Below are 22,343 nucleotides of genomic sequence, written 5' to 3'. Positions count from 1 at the left end.
CAGACTTCCTTTGTTAGACGAAGCGTATTCTTTAAATGATTCTTTTAACCAATTAGTAGAATAAAAATTAGAAATATTTTAGTGAGGAAACATTGTCACATTTAACTGCCAAAACCCGCTATTATATTTTTAAAAGACACACGTGGATGGTATATGACTGACATTTGTATATATATTTGTACCCTTTTTATGAACTTCGTTTTACCCCCTTTTTAGCAATTTAATTTGTTTAACCTTATTGATCCCTTAAATGTTTTATGCATTAATATATTTTATTGTATATAGTCTCTCATAAATCTAAAGAGTAGCCTGAATATGTTTCAATGGTATATTTTCTCGCCATGTTTTATATCGGTTAAGACTTAATTAAAATATCTCTGTCTGTTTGTCTGTCTGTCTTGACTGTCTGTCCGTCTGTCTGTCTATGTAGCCTGAGTACCAACCCCTGCAATTGCCAACGACAGTCAGTAATACCGTGGAGATTACAACACGTTTTTAAGATTGCTATGGACTATATTCGACACTTTTTTCACGGCATATTTTTTTGCAGTAAACATTTTCTTAATTGCAGAATTTTGTGTACGTATTATCATTTGAGTTACCAGTTCCGTAGCCTATTTATTATCATTTGAGTTACCAATTCCGTATTTATTATCATTTGAGTTACCAATTCCGTATTTATTATCATTTACCCGACCCATATACATATTGTTAAATATTTAACTACGATCGGTTTGCCTAACCCGTTTGAGTTTTATCCTTTATCTATTGCGGCTATGCTTTGTCTTTATTTGTTTACCAATGCACGGAATGGCTTGCTGTGTACGTTTGCGATTCATCAGTTTGTTTAGCTGCATCACTGGAATTCACTTGCCGTTCCCGCTGTGAACCGAAGACCCCCTCACTCCCCCATCTCCTCAAACATGTTGCAAATTCCACGAGACAAGGTGTTCTGGCGAATAGTTGTTAATGGGTCGAGTTCTCTATCCTTGCGATTCGTGTTCGGAGACCGATTTCGTGGGAAAATGAGGAAAATGAGGTGCAGTGCTTTCTGTTGCACAGGAAACGTAACGTGAACCTTTACAAACACAGACATTAACAGAGTAGTTTACGAGGATGGCTTTTGTAGATACGGGGAAGGAGATGAGGAGTAAATAGAGATAGATTCGACTTTTGTTTTGTATTTCATCAATGTGCGGGCTTAAGTCTAATCGTGGTGCAAGTTTAACATTTCTTTGGAGACAAATTAAACATATTCAGTATCAACGCGAAACACGATCACATGCGTACGAAGCAAAGTCGGGGGGAGTTCGATCAGTTTGTCGCCTCCCAGTCTCGTCAAATAATTGTTGTTGTTTTTTTTAAACCAAAACTCACGAATGAGTGAAAGTCGTGAAAGCTCAGGTTTCGTTTCCGGAAGACGATATGTTACATTATGTAAAGACTCTCTCCCCCCCCCCCCCCCCCCCCCCCCCACCTCCCACACAGAACATTTCCTAAACCCAAAAAACAAAACAACAGCAAAAGAATAAAATAACGCAAAACGACAACAACCCAACGCCCCAGAAACCCACCAAAGAATCCAAACCAAACACAAACAGAACAACAAAAAGCCACAACACAAACAAAACAACAAATAAACAAAACTAATGTTTGACTCACTTCAATCCAAACCATGAACTTGTTTGTTTGTTTGTTTTGTTTAACGACACCACTAGAGCACATTTATTCATTAATCAGTCGGCTATTGGATGTCAAACATTTGGTAATTTTGACATATACAGTAGTCTTAGAAAAAAACCCCGCTACATTTTTACATTAGTAGCAAAGGATCTTTTATATGCACCACATACCACGACCTTCGATATACAAGTCGTGGTGCACTAGCTGAAACGAGAAATAGCCCAATGGGCCATCGACAGGGATCGATCTCAGACCGAGAACGCATCAAGCCACCCTCCACCCCCCCCCCCCCCCCACCCCCCATGCAATAGCGGCTATATTTACTGTTACTTAAGTATAGTTGTTATGGGTCATAATAAAAATACAGTTGCGATGTTTTCCAAAGATGAGAATTGCTGGTATAGGCATTCTTTAAATTGTTTCAGTATTCCATTTCCAAGATGAACTAAATAGATTTTGTAATATATATATAGATTTTTTTATGTGTGTACTCCCTAGCTGAATTTATATAAAAAAAATTAAACAAAAATAAAAGAGTAAACGTCCTCCATCTTCAGTGATTGACGTCCAATAGCCGATGATAAGATAAAAAATCAATGTGCTCTAGTGGCGTCGTTAAATAAAACACACTTCTTCTTCTTCTTCCATCTTCAGTGAAAACATTGGTGTAAGTCAACCTTTACTGAAATACTATTATCTGGAAGACTTGTTATTCGGAGCCTTAGCGGCATCGCTTGCTCTGAGTCATGGCCAATGAGATTCCCTGTCAGTGGACCGAGGTGAGAGAAGGAATACCAACATGTCTGCCTTTCTCTCTGAGGCCACCCAGGCTTAACTCGCCGTTTCAGGACAACGACTCGGTAACACGTTACACAGTCTTGTTACTTCATCTTTGTTCTTGTTTCCAGTTAGTTGCGGGATTTACCTCAGTCGGTTGAGCGTTCGCCTGAGGTGCTTGCGTCGCAAGATTGAATCACCTTGGTGGGTCCATTCAACTCATTGGGGTTTTCTAGTTCCAACCAGTGCATCACAACTGGTATATCAAATGCCGTGGTATGTGCTATCCTGTCTGTGCGATGTTGCATATGAAAGATCCCTTGCTGGTAATAGAAAAATGTAGCGGGTTTCCTCTGATGACTACAAGTCAGAATTACCAAATGTTTGACATCCAGTAGCCGATGATTAATAAATCAATGTGCTCTAAATCAATGTTTTTAGTGTTGTCATTAAACAACAACAAAACATCTGGACTTTGTCTTGTACAGATATTTGTAATAGCCTCATACCCAGTGGCTACGCCGTCGAAACCGTTATGATGGTCACACTAGTTGCCGTAAACATTTTTATATAATTCAGTAGCTCATACCAATTTAAAGGGACATTCCTGAGTTTGCTGCAATTTTAAAGATGTTATCTACTAACAGAGACTTTTTAACGATTGTAATTACATATCAAATATATTTTTCTGCATAAAATATTAGTGGCTGTTTATTAAACGTGTTTCTGGTCGTTCTACTATTTGTACTACGTAAAATTTCATTTTATTTCCTAAAATATATTATTTGAAGACAAAATTCAGTTTATACAAATATAAAGACGACCAGAAACACATTGAATATAGAGTCACTGATATTCTAAATAGGAAAATATATTTAATATGTAAGTTTAATCGTAGAAATATTTTAATTTTCGGAAACATCTTACAATGCAGCAAACTCAGGAATGTCCCTTTAAAAACTAGTATTCAGGCTGCCTTTAAGATAAGATAAGATAAGATAAGATAAAATTTATTGCATTTAAACATTCCACATGGGAACAGAGTGCACAAAATAACATTAAAAGGTTGCAATATCAACAAACAATTAATGACTATATTTTTACATATATACATATTCATGTATGTCACTACTAGAGTCTATTCATTATATTGGAAAACCAGCTTGCAAATAACACCTATGTTGGCTGGGTCCTGATTTTTCATAATAAAAATAAACTGCTTTTTGGGTGTCATATTTAAAAATGAAGGGTTGTAGTTGGAGATAAAATGAAATAACTTTGACCGCTGATACTTATATTTCTTATGAATGGTCAAATGAATCAGTGTCAGAACAGAGTTGGTATCAGGTGTTTTTCTAAAAAGGAGAAATTAATGCTTGTATCCATTCATTAAACACGGGATTTTGGATATTGGTGGTGCAATTCACCCACCGAACACTCCCCTGGGTCTGCACCTGTGATGAACTGTAAACAGAGAGAATGTGCAGTCTGACAACCATGTACCACTAATATATGTTGACCGATATGGCACACAGCAGGCACACAATTATGACACAGGCCAGACGGTGGCGTATCGGTGAGCGAACATCTGTGTCGGGTTTCATGCGGGAATTACAATCAGCTGCGAGTTACGTCTATAAATGACAAGAGCCATTAACCTTTACACATGAGAATCCTGAACCCCCGGAAGCTTTTAGCTTGTCTTACACCAAAACGGAACATGTTGGGTGATAGCGGACCACTGTCAAACAATACAGCTTTTAGCTTGTCTTACACCAAAACGCAACATGTTGGGTGATAGCGGACCACTGTCAAACAATACAGCTTTTAGCTTGTCTTACACCAAAACGGAACATGTTGGGTGATAGCGGACCACTGTCAAACAATACAGCTTTTAGCTCGTCTTACACCAAAACGCAACATGTTGGGTGATAGCGGACCACTGTCAAACAATACAGTTTTTAGCTTGTCTTACACCAAAACGGAACATGTTGGGTGATAGCGGACCACTGTCAAACAATACAGCTTTTAGCTTGTCTTACACCAAAACGGAACATGTTGGGTGATAGCGGATCACTGTCATACAGCTTTTAGCTTGTCTTACACCAAAACGAAAAAGTGTTTGTTTAACGACACCACTAAGACACATTGATTTATTAATCACAGGCTACTGAATGTGAAATATTTGATAATTCTGACAATGAGACACAGAGCCTAGGAGGAAACCTGCTACATTTTTCATTTACCAGGTTTTGATTGTTTATAAGCACTTTCCAATATACAGGAGAGCACATGTAACATCTTTTGATATACCTATCCTAGTCTTGTAGCCAGAAAACCAATCAGACAATGGGTACACCACGGTGGTTCGATCCTACCACCTATGAATCCAAGTCGAGCGTTCTATCGACTGAGCTGGATCGCACCTTTCCTTACACCAGCTAGCTATATGAGTATGGTACGTGTGTGAGGAAATGTTATCTTATATTTAGTACAAAATTTCGTAGCACTAGCTAAGAATGGAAAGGGGAAAAAGCGCTATACTTGTAACTAGCAGGGAAAATGAGATAGTAGGCCCTATTACTTTGGGTACTGAATATAGCTCAGGGATAAGATGCTCGTCTGAAGAGTGATGGGTCGTAGGATCAACTCCCTATCCGTTGATAAGCACAATAGATATCAGTGGGAGTCGCCTTCTCACTTGAAACCAAGTATCGCAATAAACGTACGTCGGTCTCAAAACAGCTGTAATGATGTATTTAAACACATTACATGGCAAACATTCCTTTCCTTTACATTTACGAGTTCACGGTTCTGGCTGTGCTATGCTTGCAGTTTGTTTCTCTACTTGTATCATGACAGCAACATTTTGAAAGAACACTCTCACACAAACATGCAATTAATATTTTTGATTTGTCATGGAATAAATAGAACTTTACCCCCATCACAAAGCAAATTTGGCTACTGAGTATCTGACAAAGGTATATAAACACAATTTAATGAAAGTGCATACAAACATTGTATGGTCAAAACAGTGTACTGAATTTTATTCAATAATCAAATGACACCAAAAACAACATAAACTACGAAAACAAACGGTTAAGCATACAAAAGTCCCATCAACACCTACAAAGAATGAAAAAAATCCCCCGCCACTGTATCATTTACCATTGTGTCTGAAACATGTACGGGGTCCTACTAAATGTGTCATTTACCATTGTGTCTGAAACATGTACGGGGTCCTACTAAATGTGTCATTTACCATTGTGTCTGAAACATGTACGGGGTCCTACTAAATGTATCATTTACCATTGTGTCTGAAACATGTACGGGGTCCTACTAAATGTGTCATTTACCATTGTGTCTGAAACATGTACGGGGTCCTACTGAAACATGTGTGTCATTTACCATTGTGTCTGAAACATGTACGGGGTCCTACTAAATGTATCATTTACCATTGTGTCTGAAACATGTACGGGGTCCTACTAAATGTGTCATTTACCATTGTGTCTGAAACATGTACGGGGTCCTACTAAATGTATCATTTACCATTGTGTCTGAAACATGTACGGGGTCCTACTAAATGTGTCATTTACCATTGTGTCTGAAACATGTACGGGGTCCTACTAAATGTGTCATTTACCATTGTGTCTGAAACATGTACGGGGTCCTACTAAATGTATCATTTACCATTGTGTCTGAAACATGTACGGGGTCCTACTAAATGTGTCATTTACCATTGTGTCTGAAACATGTACGGGGTCCTACTAAATGTATCATTTACCATTGTGTCTGAAACATGTACGGGGTCCTACTAAATGTGTCATTTACCATTGTGTCTGAAACATGTACGGGGTCCTACTAAATGTGTCATTTACCATTGTGTCTGAAACATGTACGGGGTCCTACTAAATGTATCATTTACCATTGTGTCTGAAACATGTACGGGGTCCTACTAAATGTGTTGTGCGGAACTTGTGTAGTTAAGGATGAGTGCTTGAAAAGAACATCTTAAGTTTTTATTCAGATTTACTTTAAGGGTGAGGGGTGGTAGTATTTATATCCACGATGTACATGTTCACTGAAACTCAGTCTCTGCGTGTAGCGATTTTAGTCGCAGTTAATATTGTCATATATATGATTTGATTTGGTTGTATACAGCCAGAACTTAAGCATGCAGCCACCATCGCTCTCGCATACAATGCATGAACATACTAACTGCAAATGGCACCACGTGCACGTACCTATATAGTACGTATATTAGTGGTATCAGTCTGAAAACCACCTGAGATTCCATCCCTCTTGACGTGGCGCATGCCACACACAATGATACACCTACTGGCCAGATGTGGCTTGTGTAGGTCTCCACACACCACCACTTCTTATCTGGAGAGGAAATTTATGTACCGTGTTGGCACACATAGAATGGTGCTAAACATACTTACGTCTTCGTACAACGCTTGGCGAGGAAGCGGGCTCAATCAAACGGTAGCAGTCGAGTTTGACCTCTGCTTCCGTAAACACGGACTGTTAACTCGTTTGTACAAATTATATACACCAGACACATCACATGGGAAGGGTTACAATAAACTGACCAAGACAGTCCACTTAAAACTACCTGTAATAAAATAAGAATTGACCTTTAGCACCTGCCTATTGTTTAGTTCTTGATACAGATATACTTATTTATTCTTACAACATGATCTCGGAACACAGTGATGTACACAATTACATTCTTGTGACTCAGACCTACCAAAAGCCTTTAACCGCTTTCTTTTAGTCAATTTTTGTTATCGTTGGCTAGTCAACTCAACCACCATGGCCAGCAATGGAAATGAAAAGCGGCCTTTATTGGAGGACATGCTGGTTTAGAAATAGATGCAGTATACTATCAGGATATTCCACAAAAACCAGAGCATGAACGTTTGCATCCTCTCCCTCTAACTGCACCACTGTTGAACGATAGGCCCTGCCGTCTACTGTTGACACCTGCTCTTACTCATTACAGTTACTGTGTATATATACCAAACTCTTGTTTATTGTTAATCTCAGACTACTGGTAACACGTGCCCCACTAGGTGGCTATTCACGTCCGCACTGTTTGTTTTCTTGCAGGGTACATCCACGGCGAAGACTGAGCCTGGACCCAGGTGTCTCAAGTGCATTGATGGATGCCCGGGGCTAGAACTCCATTACTGGAGGTAGGTACTATACACTAAATAGTACACCACCACCACAAAAAAAAAAACGAGAGGAAAGTATGTCATAATGTTTGTACTAACTCTGTAACTTTAACTATCATTACAAGATCAATATCGTTAATAACGTCGGCTACAACAAGTATTACTCCTCTTTTCATTATATTTTCCCCATTCCAAACCAGTGCCCTACGACTGATATATCAAAGTCCGTGGTATGTCCTCCCCTATCTGTGAGAAACTGCTAATGGCAAAATAGCAGATGGTCAATGTTTCCTAGTGGTGTAGTTAAACAAAACAATCTTTAACATTTTAAAAGTACATCATAACTACAATCGCCACCTCTATAATATTTTAAATTACTACTTCCTTCATTTGTACTAAACTATTGCTACTATCATTTCTATCATTATTACTATTATTCTTGTATGTACTCTTGAATATAATGATTTCTGTCGAACATGACATGTATTTAAAACACTTTCTGGTTGTCGTTTTTCTTATCTCCAGAAAAGTGTGCAAGAATTGTCGTTGTCCTCAGGAGGATCACGACATACAGCCTGATAAAGAGCGGGATTTTCGACCAATCAGTTTGATTTTTGACACAGTGTTCTCACCAGACGTCAAATCTGATTGGGTGTCCAGATTTGAAAAGTTAAACTTGCAGGATCCTAAGATATTGGCCCAGCTCTGTTCGCCGCAAAACGATGTTGTTATTTCCAAACTCATCAGTGAAAACCTCGTAAGTATCCTTTCAGTTGTTTCGCTTGTCTTGTTTTTCCCATTTACCATTAACCTGTGTTCGACAAATGTTTGAGAATGCCATTAGCCCTCACAGCAGCCTTGGCTAGTGCTCTAGGTATTATAGAAATACAGTTCATTATTTCCACTAGCCCAGACTAAACATTCACTAGCCGGGACCGAGGGTCAGTAGATTTATTAAACACTGCCTTAACCACCCTACCCACGAAAACACCTCAAGAACAAAACAACAACAACAACAATAACAACAACAACATGAACAACAATAAAAACAACAACAAAAAACAACAACAGACAACAACAAGAAGACAACAGCACAAAACAAAACCCCGCACAAAACTCCCTAAAAAACCCACAGAAACCCAAAACAAACAACAAAACAAATAACAAACAAACAACAAAAGAACCCAACAAAAACCTCTCCAAAAAACCCCAAAACAAAACAACAGCAAAAAACCCCAACTAAATGAGTACCCAAAAAATATTCATCCACCAAACCAGCAGAAAAAGTGCAGACAGCTAACAGATAACAGATACAACTCGTTTGCTATACGATTTTTTACAAACTTGGAAAGAGGCTATAGTGACTGACAGTCGGATTGTATTTTCTTCACTTTCCTAAACTACATGCGTGGAATGAGCAAACTCACAAAAACATGAACTTGTTCCATCACAGACGTCAGGTTATTGGCTAAGAACCAAATTACAAACACCACGTGTCACAGAGAAAATTGCATGCGTCGAAAATACATTCTGTTGTATACATGTAAATGTCAAACGAGCTATTTCTAAACTAATCAAATGTCTTTCTGTGGGAAAAAAGAAGAAGAAGAAAAAAGAAATGTATTCCAAGGTTTGGTATTTCTGAACTTTGTTTTGGACAAATATACACGTAGAGTTGTTGCCACAATAATCATTTATATTCATCATAGACTGCTTAGCAAGACCACATTTCTCTTGTTTGTTTTAATCATATTACAAAGAAAGATACTATCCAATTAGACGTTTTAAAATATAAAATAACATACCGGAAAATAGCACATGTAGGCATGTAGCTTTAATAAAGCCATTGTCATCTCACCATATTTTAACTTCATTTACTAATGCAAAATACAAACACAAATACAGTTTTAATAAAAACGATCTCTCTCTTCGCCATATTAAAAGTCACATAACATCATTCACTAATTCTGCTGCAATTTATTCTAGCATCACCCAAATTTTTGCTTAAATTTACTGGATTAAATGCAAAATATAAACACGGCTACAGTTTTAAAAGAACTCTCTCTCTTTACCATATTATACGTTATATAACAATATTATTTACTAATGCAACATACAAACACAACTATTGTTTTAATAAATTCTCCCTTGCCTCACATAACATCATTTTTTATTACAACAGTTTTAATAAACTCACAATATCATCTCACCATGCTATAAGGTATAATATACCATCATTGACTAATGCAAAATACAAACACACCTACAGTTTTAATAAACTCACAATATCATCTCACCATGTTATAAGATATAATATACCATCATTGACTAATGCAAAATACAAACACACCTACAGTTTTAATAACAAAAATATATTTAATATGTAATTACAGACGTTAAAAAGTATCTGTTGGTCAACAGCATGTTAACAGTCGCCGAAAACTCAGGATGGTCCCTCTAAATGTTTCTGAAGAATGGCGTAAGACAGTACAGTACGAAAGTTAACATGGATGATATATTCGAAATTATTAAATGCATAGGCGTACGGGCTTCCATTTTTGTAGGGGGTGGGTGGGGAGGCTGATGTTTTGCCCGAATTAAAGGAAAATATCCAAATTTGGATAACATTTATTGATATTACCTTTAATGTCAAACAGCTACATGTATATTGAGTTGCAAATGGATGTCTACGCATTTAAATATGGAATGAATGAATGAATGAATGAATGTTTAACGACACCCCAGCACGAAAAATACATCGGCTATTGGGTGTCAAACTATGGTAAATCAAACAAATAATGAATGAATGAATTAATGAATGAATCCCAACGACACCCCAGCACGTAAAACACATCGGCCACTGGGTGTCAAAACTATGGCAATACAAACAAATAAAGTGATGATCAACATCAATATAAAAAAATCAAGATTTAAATAAAAACAATATAAAGAACTGTGCAAAAATACAAGTATGGCAGATATTCAAAATGTTAATTGTATCCCGAAGAAAACAAGTAGATTTGTGCTGTATTGGCCATTCTCAAAGAGAATGTTACACCCCTGCACCACGGTGAGGTTACAGCACGCGCAGGGGCATTTTAATATGGATTACAACTAATAGTGTGGGTGGAATGATGGAAATAAACGGTGAAAAGGTTTGAATCCAGCTAATTTTGTCCGAATATCTCTATCGTTTTTGCTCGAATTTGAAGATTTTCTCCTGCCCCAATGCCCCCCCCCCCCCCCCCCCCCATCTCGTTAGTTTACAGTAAACCAGTAAAGCCGGGACTGCAGTTTTGATGGTTGAGTCGGTTCACTTATGTACACAAAGATACATTTACACCAGCCTCGCCTGGCAGGATACTAAACTTATCTAAGCACTGCAGTAGCTGGGCTTGTTCACCCATCTGAAACCCGTGCGTTTTTTACCTGTTCACCCGGGTGTTCGAGTAGCACCGTCTGATTAGACTTCCAGTGTGAGGACATAAAAACCTTCATCCACGAGAGATTGAAGTCGGTGATGTCATGCTATTTGATATGACGTGTTCTGCGTTTCTCATTATCTCGCATGGCAACGTCTCATCGCCACTCATCATATCCACATCTTGTGTAATACGACAAAACAGCCAGTCTGTTTGGGGCATTTCCGTAAATGTTTGTACTTACATTTTGTTCCAGTGGAGGTAAAAAGATTTACGGTGACCGGGTCCATGCATTTCTAAGCATGTGTAGGTTAGGGTTGGGGGGGGGGGGGGGGGGGGGGTGTTCGGGTCGAAATTCTCCTTGCTCCAAGTGATGGTTTTTTTTAAAGTACATTTTTCGACGGAGCATGACCCAAACCCCCTAGGAATTTGTTTGACAGAGTCTAGACTCCATGCACAATTTTTCAGCACCTGGTTCTAAACCAATTTCTTTTTCGTTTTTTTCTATGACTTTGTGGCCCTACCTTGTTTAAAAATATTTCTCTTTTTAATAAACACAGCCTTTTAGAAAGTTGAGGTCGAATCTCTTCGAATGTTTTTATCATACTTCGTTCGATCATTCATTCATTCATTCATTCATTCTTTCCAGGACAGTGGATTAGTGGTTAGTTGTTAGTGGTTAGTTGTTAGTGGTTAGTTGTTAGTGGTTAGTGAGAGAAAAGTCAGCGTAGTGGTCTTACACCTACCCTTTGAATCGTTAAAACTCGGTCTGGGTGGGAGCTGGTACCGGGTTGCGAACCCAGTACATACCAGCCTTATGCCTGATGGCTTAACCATGACACCACTGACTACATTCAAACTATTATACTTATAGCGTGCAAAGCAGTTACGTTTCCTGGTATCAGTTTACTATCATATCACCACCACCACCATCATCATCATCATCATCATTATCTACATGATCATCATCACTACCACATCATGATCATCATTAGCATCATGAAATGATTCTAAACTATTAACCAGTCGTAATGTTCCAAAACGCATGACCTAACAGAAAGATTAACTATTGTGGACACAATCTGAGCACCAACAGCCGTAAAGAAAGATGCTGGTTTCGTTTACAACACTATATATGATGTTTCGGGACAAAACATAATTCTTACTTTAAGTATATATTTGTTTTGTTTTTTCACATCTAAACGTCCGAAATGTGTTTTTGAGTGAATACTGAGCGACTATAAAATTTAATAAATTTGGATACCGGGTAATCCAAAAATCACTGTATGTACGGACATTAAATGAAACTTTGAGTTGCACCAGTCACTGTTGTAAGATGACAATAGGTCTTTTAACAATATGCTAGTTGGCTGTTATCTTTTATTTATGTCTTCGAACACAACAATCAACCTCACGTTATACAATTCACAAGAACTCCTTTTACACCTTATGATTTTCACACGTCTGCGATATTCGGATACCTGTGTACAAAACTATTCCAAGAGCCAAAATATGTGAATTTGTTTTTCTTGCAAATAACTGCAGTAGTTGCCTAGCAACGGTTTTAACAATACGACCACTAAGCATAATGATTCATAAAACACGCCTGTTCTGCCACATCGTCTGAAGAAAGTAAAGAAGACTCTAACACGAGTTTGAAACAATTCCAACTTTTCTTTTCTAGCCTACATAAAACCGACAAAGTTGTTATTTGTTTACGCCGAGCAAGCTAATTTTGGCTCACATAATCGATGGTTTTACCCAAAAAGTGTGGTTTATAGCACAGTGCTGGTGTCGTGCCGAGTGCTCCAATACATACAGTAGGTCATGCAAGCACATTAATTAAGTGATTTCGCCATTTCCCGTCATGGAGGAAACATGGATTTATACCGAATACCAGATCACAGTTTCCGTAAGTTGCTTCTTTTTAAAAACGTTTCACTTACATGTTTTATTATTAATTTCATATAAAGTTTTGTTTGTAAATTAGTTTAGAGCAAATCAGCGTCGTTAGAACATTGGAACTGCATACATACGACTGCAGATATTAAGTCCAAAACTAATCAATGATAGCGAATTCAGTAGGATGGCAAAAAAACTATTTCTTTAATGATGAAGGGTTACTTCTTCTTCTTCAACGTATTTTCGTGCTTATATCCAATTGTGGTTCAAGCATGCTGTCCTGGGCACACACCTCAGTTATCTGGGCTGTCTGTCCAGGACCGTGGGTTAGATGTTAGTTGGTTAGTGGTTAGTGAGATAGAAGAGAGTGTAGTGACCGTAAATCTACCCACTGAGCCCTTAAAGAAAGAAATGTTTTATTTAACGACGCACTCAGCACATTTTATTTACGGTTATATAGCGTCAGACATAATATTATGGTTAAGGACCACACAGATTTTGAGAGGAAACCCGCTGTCGCCACTACATGGGCTACTCTTTCCGATTAGCACCAAGGGATCTTTTATTTGCGCTTCCCACAGACAGGATAGCACAAACCATGGCCTTTATTGAACCAGTTATGGATCACTGTATATAATTGGGTCTGCACCGTGAATTAACTGTAACAAAATTAATCTTAGAAAAAAAGCACACAAAAAACCACCCAACAATATAATGATGTTACGTTTTCATTATTCTTTAGGATTATTCTAAATATTTTGGTCTAAAATTAATATTCTTCTGTTGTTCCATGGGTACTGTTTCCGACCTTTTCGGTTTCGAATAAACATATTTTGAGCTATTACAAAAACCCGGAGAACCATAATCACGCCGAATTAGCCAAACTTGATAATATAAGCAACAATGTTTAACACACACATGTAAGTTAGCGGTAAAAACTCTCATATGTGAAATCGTTTGCGCTACTCAAGAACTAGGGTCAGTGCCTTTAATTTTCTAAAAGAGGATTCCGATATATAACTTTATTCATCTAAGTAATTGAGCGTATCTTATTGCACCAGAAAGACACACTGGCGTACCTTTCTGATTTAATCTGTAAACTCTGAAAGAAGAATTTGTACAGTGCCATAAACAGCACGAAGAAAAACCCGAAACTTGATACACTGATGGAACCAACCAGCTGTGCGGTTTTGGCGCCAACTGTCCTGCGATTATTACGCAACAAAGACATCATAGCGTGGCAAATGTTAGCGCGAAAACCAGTGTAGGTAGGAAATCTTGTTGAAGGGCAATCGTTTCTATCAGGTAATTCGGAAATGTTTCTGAACGTTTTTTGTTTTCTGTCCAATTTGTTGCAGCAAATTGACTCATCGAATGTCAAAAACAAAACACAAAGACAACAAGTAAATTAAGTAGATAAAAATAAAATAAAATAAGATAAAAAAGGAGTAGAAAACAAATAAACACTCCTTTACACTCCTCAAAAAACCAAAACAAAACCCAGAAAGAAAAAGACAAGAAAAAAGAACTCGGAAGAAGAACCCAGGAGAGAGAGAGAGAGAGAGAGAGAGAGAGAGAGAGAGAGAGAGAGAGAGAGAGAGAGAGAGAGAGAGAGAGAGAGAGAGCCTTGTTTGGTTAACAGGTAATCCAAAATGATCAAAATAGACCAATAGATGTCTATTTAATACATCCAGGGTCCATGTTCACAAAATATTGTAAGTCTAGTTTTGGACGTAAATGTAAATTTACGACTAAACCACAAATGTTATTACTGTACAATAAATATAGTTAGAAGTACACATATTTCATTTTCTTTTGTCCTTAAAATGCACCATGTTTCGTAATTATGTACTTTTCTTCGTGAAATAGATATCAAACATTTGTAAATATAACTGCTAGTCACAAACGTAAACTTACGATGTTTTGTGAAATTGGCTACAGTACTGTATCTTCTGTGTGGTAGTTGCCCATAAATTGCTGTACTATACCGGTGTTCTGTAAAAAGATACCTGGTAAAAAAAAACCGCTGGTTGTTCGTCATATACCATATTACATTTATTAGGAAAGATATAGCTAAACATATCACAAGTTAAAGGGACAGACCCTAGTTTCAGCCCGTGAAAATGTACACTAAGTTTAGGTGATCTACAAACCTGGCCCCGTGCTTATAAAACTTTTCAAGTCCAGACTCGAGACTCTAATAGAGTCTACCGGCCTCGGTGGCGTCGTGGTTAGGCCATCGGTCTACAGGCTGGTAGGTACTGGGTTCGGATCCCAGTCGAGGCATGGGATTTTTAATCCAGATACCGACTCCAAACCCTGAGTGAGTGCTCCGCAAGGCTCAATGGGTAAGTGTAAACCACTTGCACCGACCAGTGATCCATAATTGGTTCAACAAAGGCCATGGTTTGTGCTATCCTGCCTGTGGAAAGCGCAAATAAAAGATCCCTTGCTGCTAATCGGAAAAGAGTAGCCCATGTAGTGGCGACGGCGGGTTACCTCTCAAAATCTGTGTGGTCTTTAACCATATGTCTGACGCCATATAACCGTAAATAAAATGTGATGAGTGCGTCGTTAAATAAAACATTTCTTTCTTTCTTATAGAGTCTGAGATTCAACAAGTTTTATAAGCACGGGGCCAGGTACACATTTGGATAAAGTTACCACTAAGTGAAACATGAGTCTGTGACTTTGAAATGGTGAAATGCCCTCTAAAAATAGACTAAAACTCGACTCCATAACTGTTACTTCTCAGATGCACGTGTGCTTTTAAAAATATAAGAAATGCATTTTGTGATATTAAAAACACCAGGGTGACAAAAACACTTCGAATGTACGGAAATGGATAATCAACAAAACCAAAGTAAAGTATGATTTCAGTTATCAAAAACGGCTCTCATAGTAAAAAATATCCCTTAGTATTTAAAAACAAGAGTATGTCCCTTTAAGGTTTCGACACCTTCCTAAATACACCGGAGGTTCAAGCACATCTATTCTGGGCACAACATTTTCTTATTCTTACGAGAATATCTACGTAGATGTTCTAATAAAAGCTATTGCGTGCCATTACACGAATGCGTCATAAAGGATGCCATCATACCACGTATGATATAAATATCCCATATCGAAGAACAAATCTCAACGAACGCTATAGGTCTTAGTTCTGACATTTTGATAGATAATTTGTCACGTCTGTCGTCTGTTTGCCTTTGATGCGTTTTTTACAAAAAATTCTGTGTGTATTTCTGTAGATAACTATGATTGCTTATACATGCTGGTGGTGATATGCTATATTTTCATTTTTAAATACACATTTTTAACTACACTGTTGTTAGTACGCTTTTCAGAAGCTAGGAATGTCGTAGTGTTAAAGTTTATTATTTATTCTAACGATACCACTAGATCACACTCATTTATTAATAACTGAGTATTGGATGTCAAACATTTTGTAATTCTGACACGTAATTTTGAAAGGAAACTTCTATAGCTCAAAAAGGGTTATTCAAAAAATTTTAAAAGCCTATTTCGGTTTGCATAACCTTTATTCATATTATTAACATTAAAAAAACTGTGTTGCTGGGACTGATCAATCAATGCATTCTACATTGCATTGCGGAGATCTGAACTGCCGTGGTATATGCTGTCCTGTCTATGGGAAAATGCATATAACAGTTTCTTACTGCTTTTTAGTAAGAGACGCCTATGTGAAGACGCTTGATTTTCTCTCTCACGTTCTCTATACCAAGTGTCAAATAACCATATTTGTATGCGCCAAGACATCCCCGAGGGATTCATAAACAGAAGCAAATTGCAGTTTTAAATGTCATGAAGTCTGAGACAACTAAATGATTACTGTTTGGATGGCGAGACTGCAGAATGTGTTTTAAATGCATTTCAACATCTAATAGCTTTCGTAATTTCTGACTAAGTATTTTTTTTATTAGATTTGTAATTCGCGAGACAAAGACTCCTCTATACCAATGTTCTATTCCAGGAACTCGAGACAAAACATATTTATTGTTGATTATTTAGTGATAAGACATGCGCGTAGCATTATGTTTTTCTTTCCATTTGATGCATTTCCAAGTACGTCCAATCAAAACGCATTAGTCTACATCATAGGAGATAGTCTGGTTCGTGAGTATGGTTAAACAATCGACTTGCTGTATGTTTCTTAACACACACACACTTATTTCAAACCTCTGCACCATAGCTGGTATATCAAAGTCCGTGGCATGTGCTGTCTTCTTCCTTGCTTCTAATGAAAAACCTAAATGTAGCGGGTTTCCTGTGAAGACTACGCGTCAGAACAACAAATATATGACATTCAGTCGCTGACGATTAATCATAAATCAATGTGCTTTAGTTGTTTTTTTTTTTTAAATTTTCAAAGTTTATTATCCCCAGAAAAGACATACGGTAATGCCAGGGTTAGGGGCTCTAGTATCACTACTTTACATTCATATTATAGGATACACACTATACAAGAATACAAATAATATGTTATGACAGTAATAAACATGTTACCACAAAAAGGAAAGACGAAACAATAGAAATAATATGTTCATTTCGTTTTATTGCAAGAGACCATAATTCGACACATAACATAAGAAACAAATAAGGAGAAATAGGGTCACCCTGCCTACACCCGCGTTCACATTTGAAGAAATCGGAAATATAACCAAAATTTATATTTGCACTACAGATATCCTGAAAACAATACGTTTACGGAAAGACTGTCCAAAATTAAAAGCTTGAAGTGATTTATCAATGAATTCCCACTATATTGTATCAAAAGCTTTTTCAAATCAGTTGTCAGTAATAGACCCAGGATTTGTTTTACAGTAGTTCATAATATCAAAGAATTTTGAGTATTTTCCCCAATAAATCGACCTTTTAAAAAACCTGTTTGTGATTCATCGATTATACTTGGTAACACCATTTTCATTCTTTGAGCAACAACTCCAGACGCAACTTTATAATTTACATTTAATAAAGTAATGGGACTCCAGTTTTTAATTAACCTCCTGTATCTACCCTCTTTTGAAATGCAGATTGCAATACCTTGCCTCTGAAAATCGGAAAAACTACCAGAATTATATGCATAAGTTGATAGTACGCCAGAGGAAAACACCAATTTCTTCTAAACAATATTTATAAAATTGTACATTAAATCCATCTGATTCTGGACATTTTCCATTTTTCATCTGTTTAGTTACTTCTGTACATTCATTAAAAGATATAGTTCCTTCATATTAGTCCCTTTTATTTTCTGACAATTTTACATCAATTTTCGTGAAGTTATTTATTTTTTCTTGTGATCGTTTATTATAATTCCTAGTGTATAACGTTTTATAGAAATTTGATGTTGTTTTTAATATTTCAGAGTTTTCAGTATGTAAAATATAAAATTCATCAACTATTTCTAATATGCTTTTGTTAGTATAGTTTCTCTTTCCTAAATATAGAAAATATTGCGTACTTTTTTTGTTCCTCTTCATACCATTTTGCTTTACACCTAAATATAATAACTTTTATTTTTTCACTCCGTAATGTTTGGGATATTGATTCTAATTTAAATATATATTTTTTCTATATTTTTTCTTTCTTTGTTTCGTCTTGTTTTCGTTTTGTTGAATATAAAATGTGCTTTAGTGGTATCGTTAAACAACATAAACGTTCTACACTTATTTCTTTTTTCTCCCACGAGTCAGAGTATTTAATTTTGAACAAGATAATATCTTGAAATAATATTAAGTTACAAATCTTCATCAGCCAATTTGGCCACCCGGACATATTACGATTACTTTAAACAGCTAATATTTTCATTATAAGATATATTTGGATGTTATCGTTGAACATTCAACCCTATCATGGCCCTGTCCTTTAGGTTCTACTATACAAAATAAAATCCCATGGGAGACAATGTTAACATGTGGCTAAAAACAATATGGGGCGGGGTGTAGCCCAGTGATATGTATAGCGCTCGTCCGATGTGCCCTCGGTCTATGATCAATCCCTGTCGGTGGACTTATTGGCCTAGTGCTCGTACCAGCCAGTGCACCACGACTGGTATATCAAAGACCGTGGTGTATGCTATTAAGTCTGTGGGATGCTGTATATAATAAGATTCCTTGCTACTAATGGACAAAATGTAGCGGGTTTCCTCTCTAAAACTATATGTCAAAGTTACCAAATATTTGACATCCTATAGCCGATTATTAATAAATCAATGTGCTCTAGTGGTGTCGTTAAACATTAAAAAAAACCCTCAACAACAATATATATGCAATATATCATCCAAACTATGACTCATAAATATGTATCCTACAACACTCCCGCAATCTATTATGTGAAGATAGCGGAACGTTTCATGGCTCATTTTCAATATAACCAGATGTTTCACAACACCCCAAGTTTCGCACTTCGATCTTTAACCCACCTGGATGTTAGTTGGTTTAGTACTATCTTACCACACCTCGCCTAAATTGATACATTTTGGAATACTTCACGAAAGGAATATTTTCACAACAACACCCAGCACATTGTTAATAAATGGCTATTAGGTTTCTGGAATAGTCTAAACTAAGAGTAAGCAGGCTCGTAGGAACCGGGGTGGGTCGGTGGGGGCGGGGACAAAAATACACGTGTTTTGTAATACTCTATTTAAACAAAGATATTGCCTGTGGCTCCTTCCCGACTATGGAGGCTGTGACCTCCATCTAGACGACCCCCCTCCCCCTTTCAGATATCGTTCCTACGGACCTGGTAAGACTTCGGAATTCTGCTGTGCAGCGCACACACTGTAAATAATGTTGCACTTCCATGTAACACAATCCTTAAGACAAGCGCCACAGCCTGTGCTAAAGAAAATAGCTGGGACTCCATGGATGCCAATTATTGGATGATTATTATGGTTTTATTTTTCTTCCATCGACACCATGCTGATATACAAGACACTGCAGCATTCACAGGGTGCAGTAAGGTGCATGCCGAATGTCTGAGATTCTTGAAATATGAGTTATCATAAGTGCAATTGTCGTAAATCTCCGCTTTACTTCGGGTTACATGCCACAGATACTATCTGCCTTCCCGCTATCTTGAGTACGGGAAAACCGACAACACGTGTAGCAGTAGTGTAAGATACGACTTAAGTTTGTCGTTTCTAGATACGAAATCTCTTTTCTTGTTTAATTTTTTTCTTCTGTGTGATTTATACTGTTCTGTGCACCGGTAAGTGCACTTAAAATACCCCTTTCTGGCTGAGTGAAAGAGAAAAATCAACCTGACGGAAATTGGATTCTTCTTTCATTCTTCAGAGACCATCTGGCATAATTACCATGTCTGCCACACATTCTTTTTAAAATATCCCAACAATATAAACCCCACAAAATGGACATAAAACACATGAAAACAACAAACTAGCAATATAAGATATATCTGCAATGTCATTTTAAGACATATTATATATGTGCATAAAATTAATGACTTAACTGGGGTTTTCTTTTGCCTTTTTTAAAACCTATAATGGATTGTATAAGTGTGGTTTGTTCAGTGAAACAACAAAAGCAATTTGATCAGTTAATCATCTGCTATTGACTTCTCAAACATTTGGTAACTCTGACACGTAGTCTTCACTGGAAACACGTTACATGTTTTCCATTAGCAGCAAAGGATAGCTTTAATACGTTTACATAAACAGGACAGTACATACCACGGCCTTTACTATACCAGTCGTGAGACATTGGCTTTGACAGGAAAAACCTCAATGGGTCCGCCGAAGATATTCGATCCTACGACCGAAGCACCTGAGGCGAGCGTGCACCACAACTGGTCAAAGACCGTGGTATATGCTTTCCTGTCTGTGGGAAAGTGCATATAAAAGATCCCTTACTGTATTAGGAAAAATGTAGGGGTTCCTCTGATGACTACGTGTCAGAATTACCAAATGTTTAACAGCCAATAGCCGACGTGCTCTAGTGGTGTTGTTAAACAAAACAAACTTCAACTTTATTTCATTTTTTCGTTCCACCCAGTGCACCACAGCTAATCAAAGGCCGTGTTATGTGCTTTCCTGTCTGTGGGAAAGTGCATATAAAACAAAATATCCCTTGCTACGTTAAGAAAAATGAAGCGAGTTTCCCTTGTTGACTATGAGTCACAATTACAAAATGTCTGACATCCAATAGCCGATGATTAATTAATCAGTGTTCTAGTAGTGTCGTTAAACAAAACAAACACAAATCTGTATGCACTTTTTAGATGAGGGAAACAACCATAATCTTATTTTATGCTGTTTGTTTTGCATTATGTTGCAATTGCTCACTTTATTTATTGTAATTCAGGTTACGTACATAAGCCTTGTAAAATCTAAAACATCCCACCTATTAAAAACATGTTTATTTTCCATCAGCATATCGTGAGAAAAAACCTATACAGAACACGTCTATTCTATACACGCAAACTGCGCTAGCTACAACAGCAAGCCAAAACAAGTTCATAAAAGTGTTAGTGTAAACAGCTGCGTTATTTTATTCAGCCGAGGAGGTTCAACCAGACGACCCAAGAACCCGAGACGAGCGCCCTCGAGCTAAATCTCGCGCCCTCGAGCTAAATCTCGCCCCCTACAACACATTGATATTCTTTTGATATTCTCATATAAAATGTGTTTTATTGATTGCTCAAAATTTATCCCAAAACTATTTTGTAAACACTGTTAACATTTATCTATCTTATCTTATCTTAAGTTAATAACAACAATTATGTATGTGCTAATATGTAAGATTATATCCAGTATGCATAAACAATTTTTTTAGATGTGAGCATTGCATAATAAATGTAGAATAATTACATTTGACCATCAGTACAATGAATAAAAGAAAAGTACGCCTGCCGTGATAATGGTCGGGATGACCATAGTTTGACACCCAATAGCCGATGTATTTTTTTGTGCTGGGGTGTCGTTAAACATTCATTCATTCATTCATTCATTCATTGATAAGGGTCGGATGAAGGATTATTCTAGCAAAGAACACCTGCATGCCTCCAAAGTACATTGCATTATATATTTCTTAACAAGAAACAGTCAGCCGACCAAGATATCATATGTCCTAACTAACTAACTTTACTATAATTAGTAATTCGCTGGGTCGGGACATAGCCCAGTGGTAAAGCGCTCGCTTGGTGCGCGATTGGTGTGGGATCGATCCCCGTCGGTGGGCCCATTTGGGTATTTCTCGTTACAGCCCGTGCATCACGACTGGTACACCAAAGGCCGTGGTATGAGCTATCTTGCCTGTGGGATGGTGCATATAAAAAGATTCCTTGCTACTAATGGAAAAACAGTAGCGTGTTTCCTGTCCAAGACTATGTATCA

General features: G+C 37.3%; 1 protein-coding gene across 1 annotated transcript in view; it reads left to right on the top strand.

Annotated features, from left to right (window-relative positions):
• The window catches only part of LOC121367486 (testin-like), a 50,527-nt gene that overhangs the window by 7,261 nt on the left and 20,923 nt on the right, over positions 1-22,343 (top strand). Inside the window, exons 2-3 of the mRNA XM_041491682.1 lie at positions 7,576-7,661; positions 8,169-8,400. Coding sequence (XP_041347616.1) covers positions 7,576-7,661; positions 8,169-8,400 — 318 coding nt within the window. The remainder of the gene's footprint in view (positions 1-7,575; positions 7,662-8,168; positions 8,401-22,343) is intronic.

The sequence above is a fragment of the Gigantopelta aegis genome, chromosome 3, assembly GCF_016097555.1.
Source record: "Gigantopelta aegis isolate Gae_Host chromosome 3, Gae_host_genome, whole genome shotgun sequence".
Taxonomy (NCBI): Eukaryota; Metazoa; Mollusca; class Gastropoda; order Neomphalida; family Peltospiridae; genus Gigantopelta; species Gigantopelta aegis.
The sequence above is the reverse complement of the archived record's forward strand: the minus strand, read 5'-3'. Positions and strand labels throughout refer to the sequence as shown.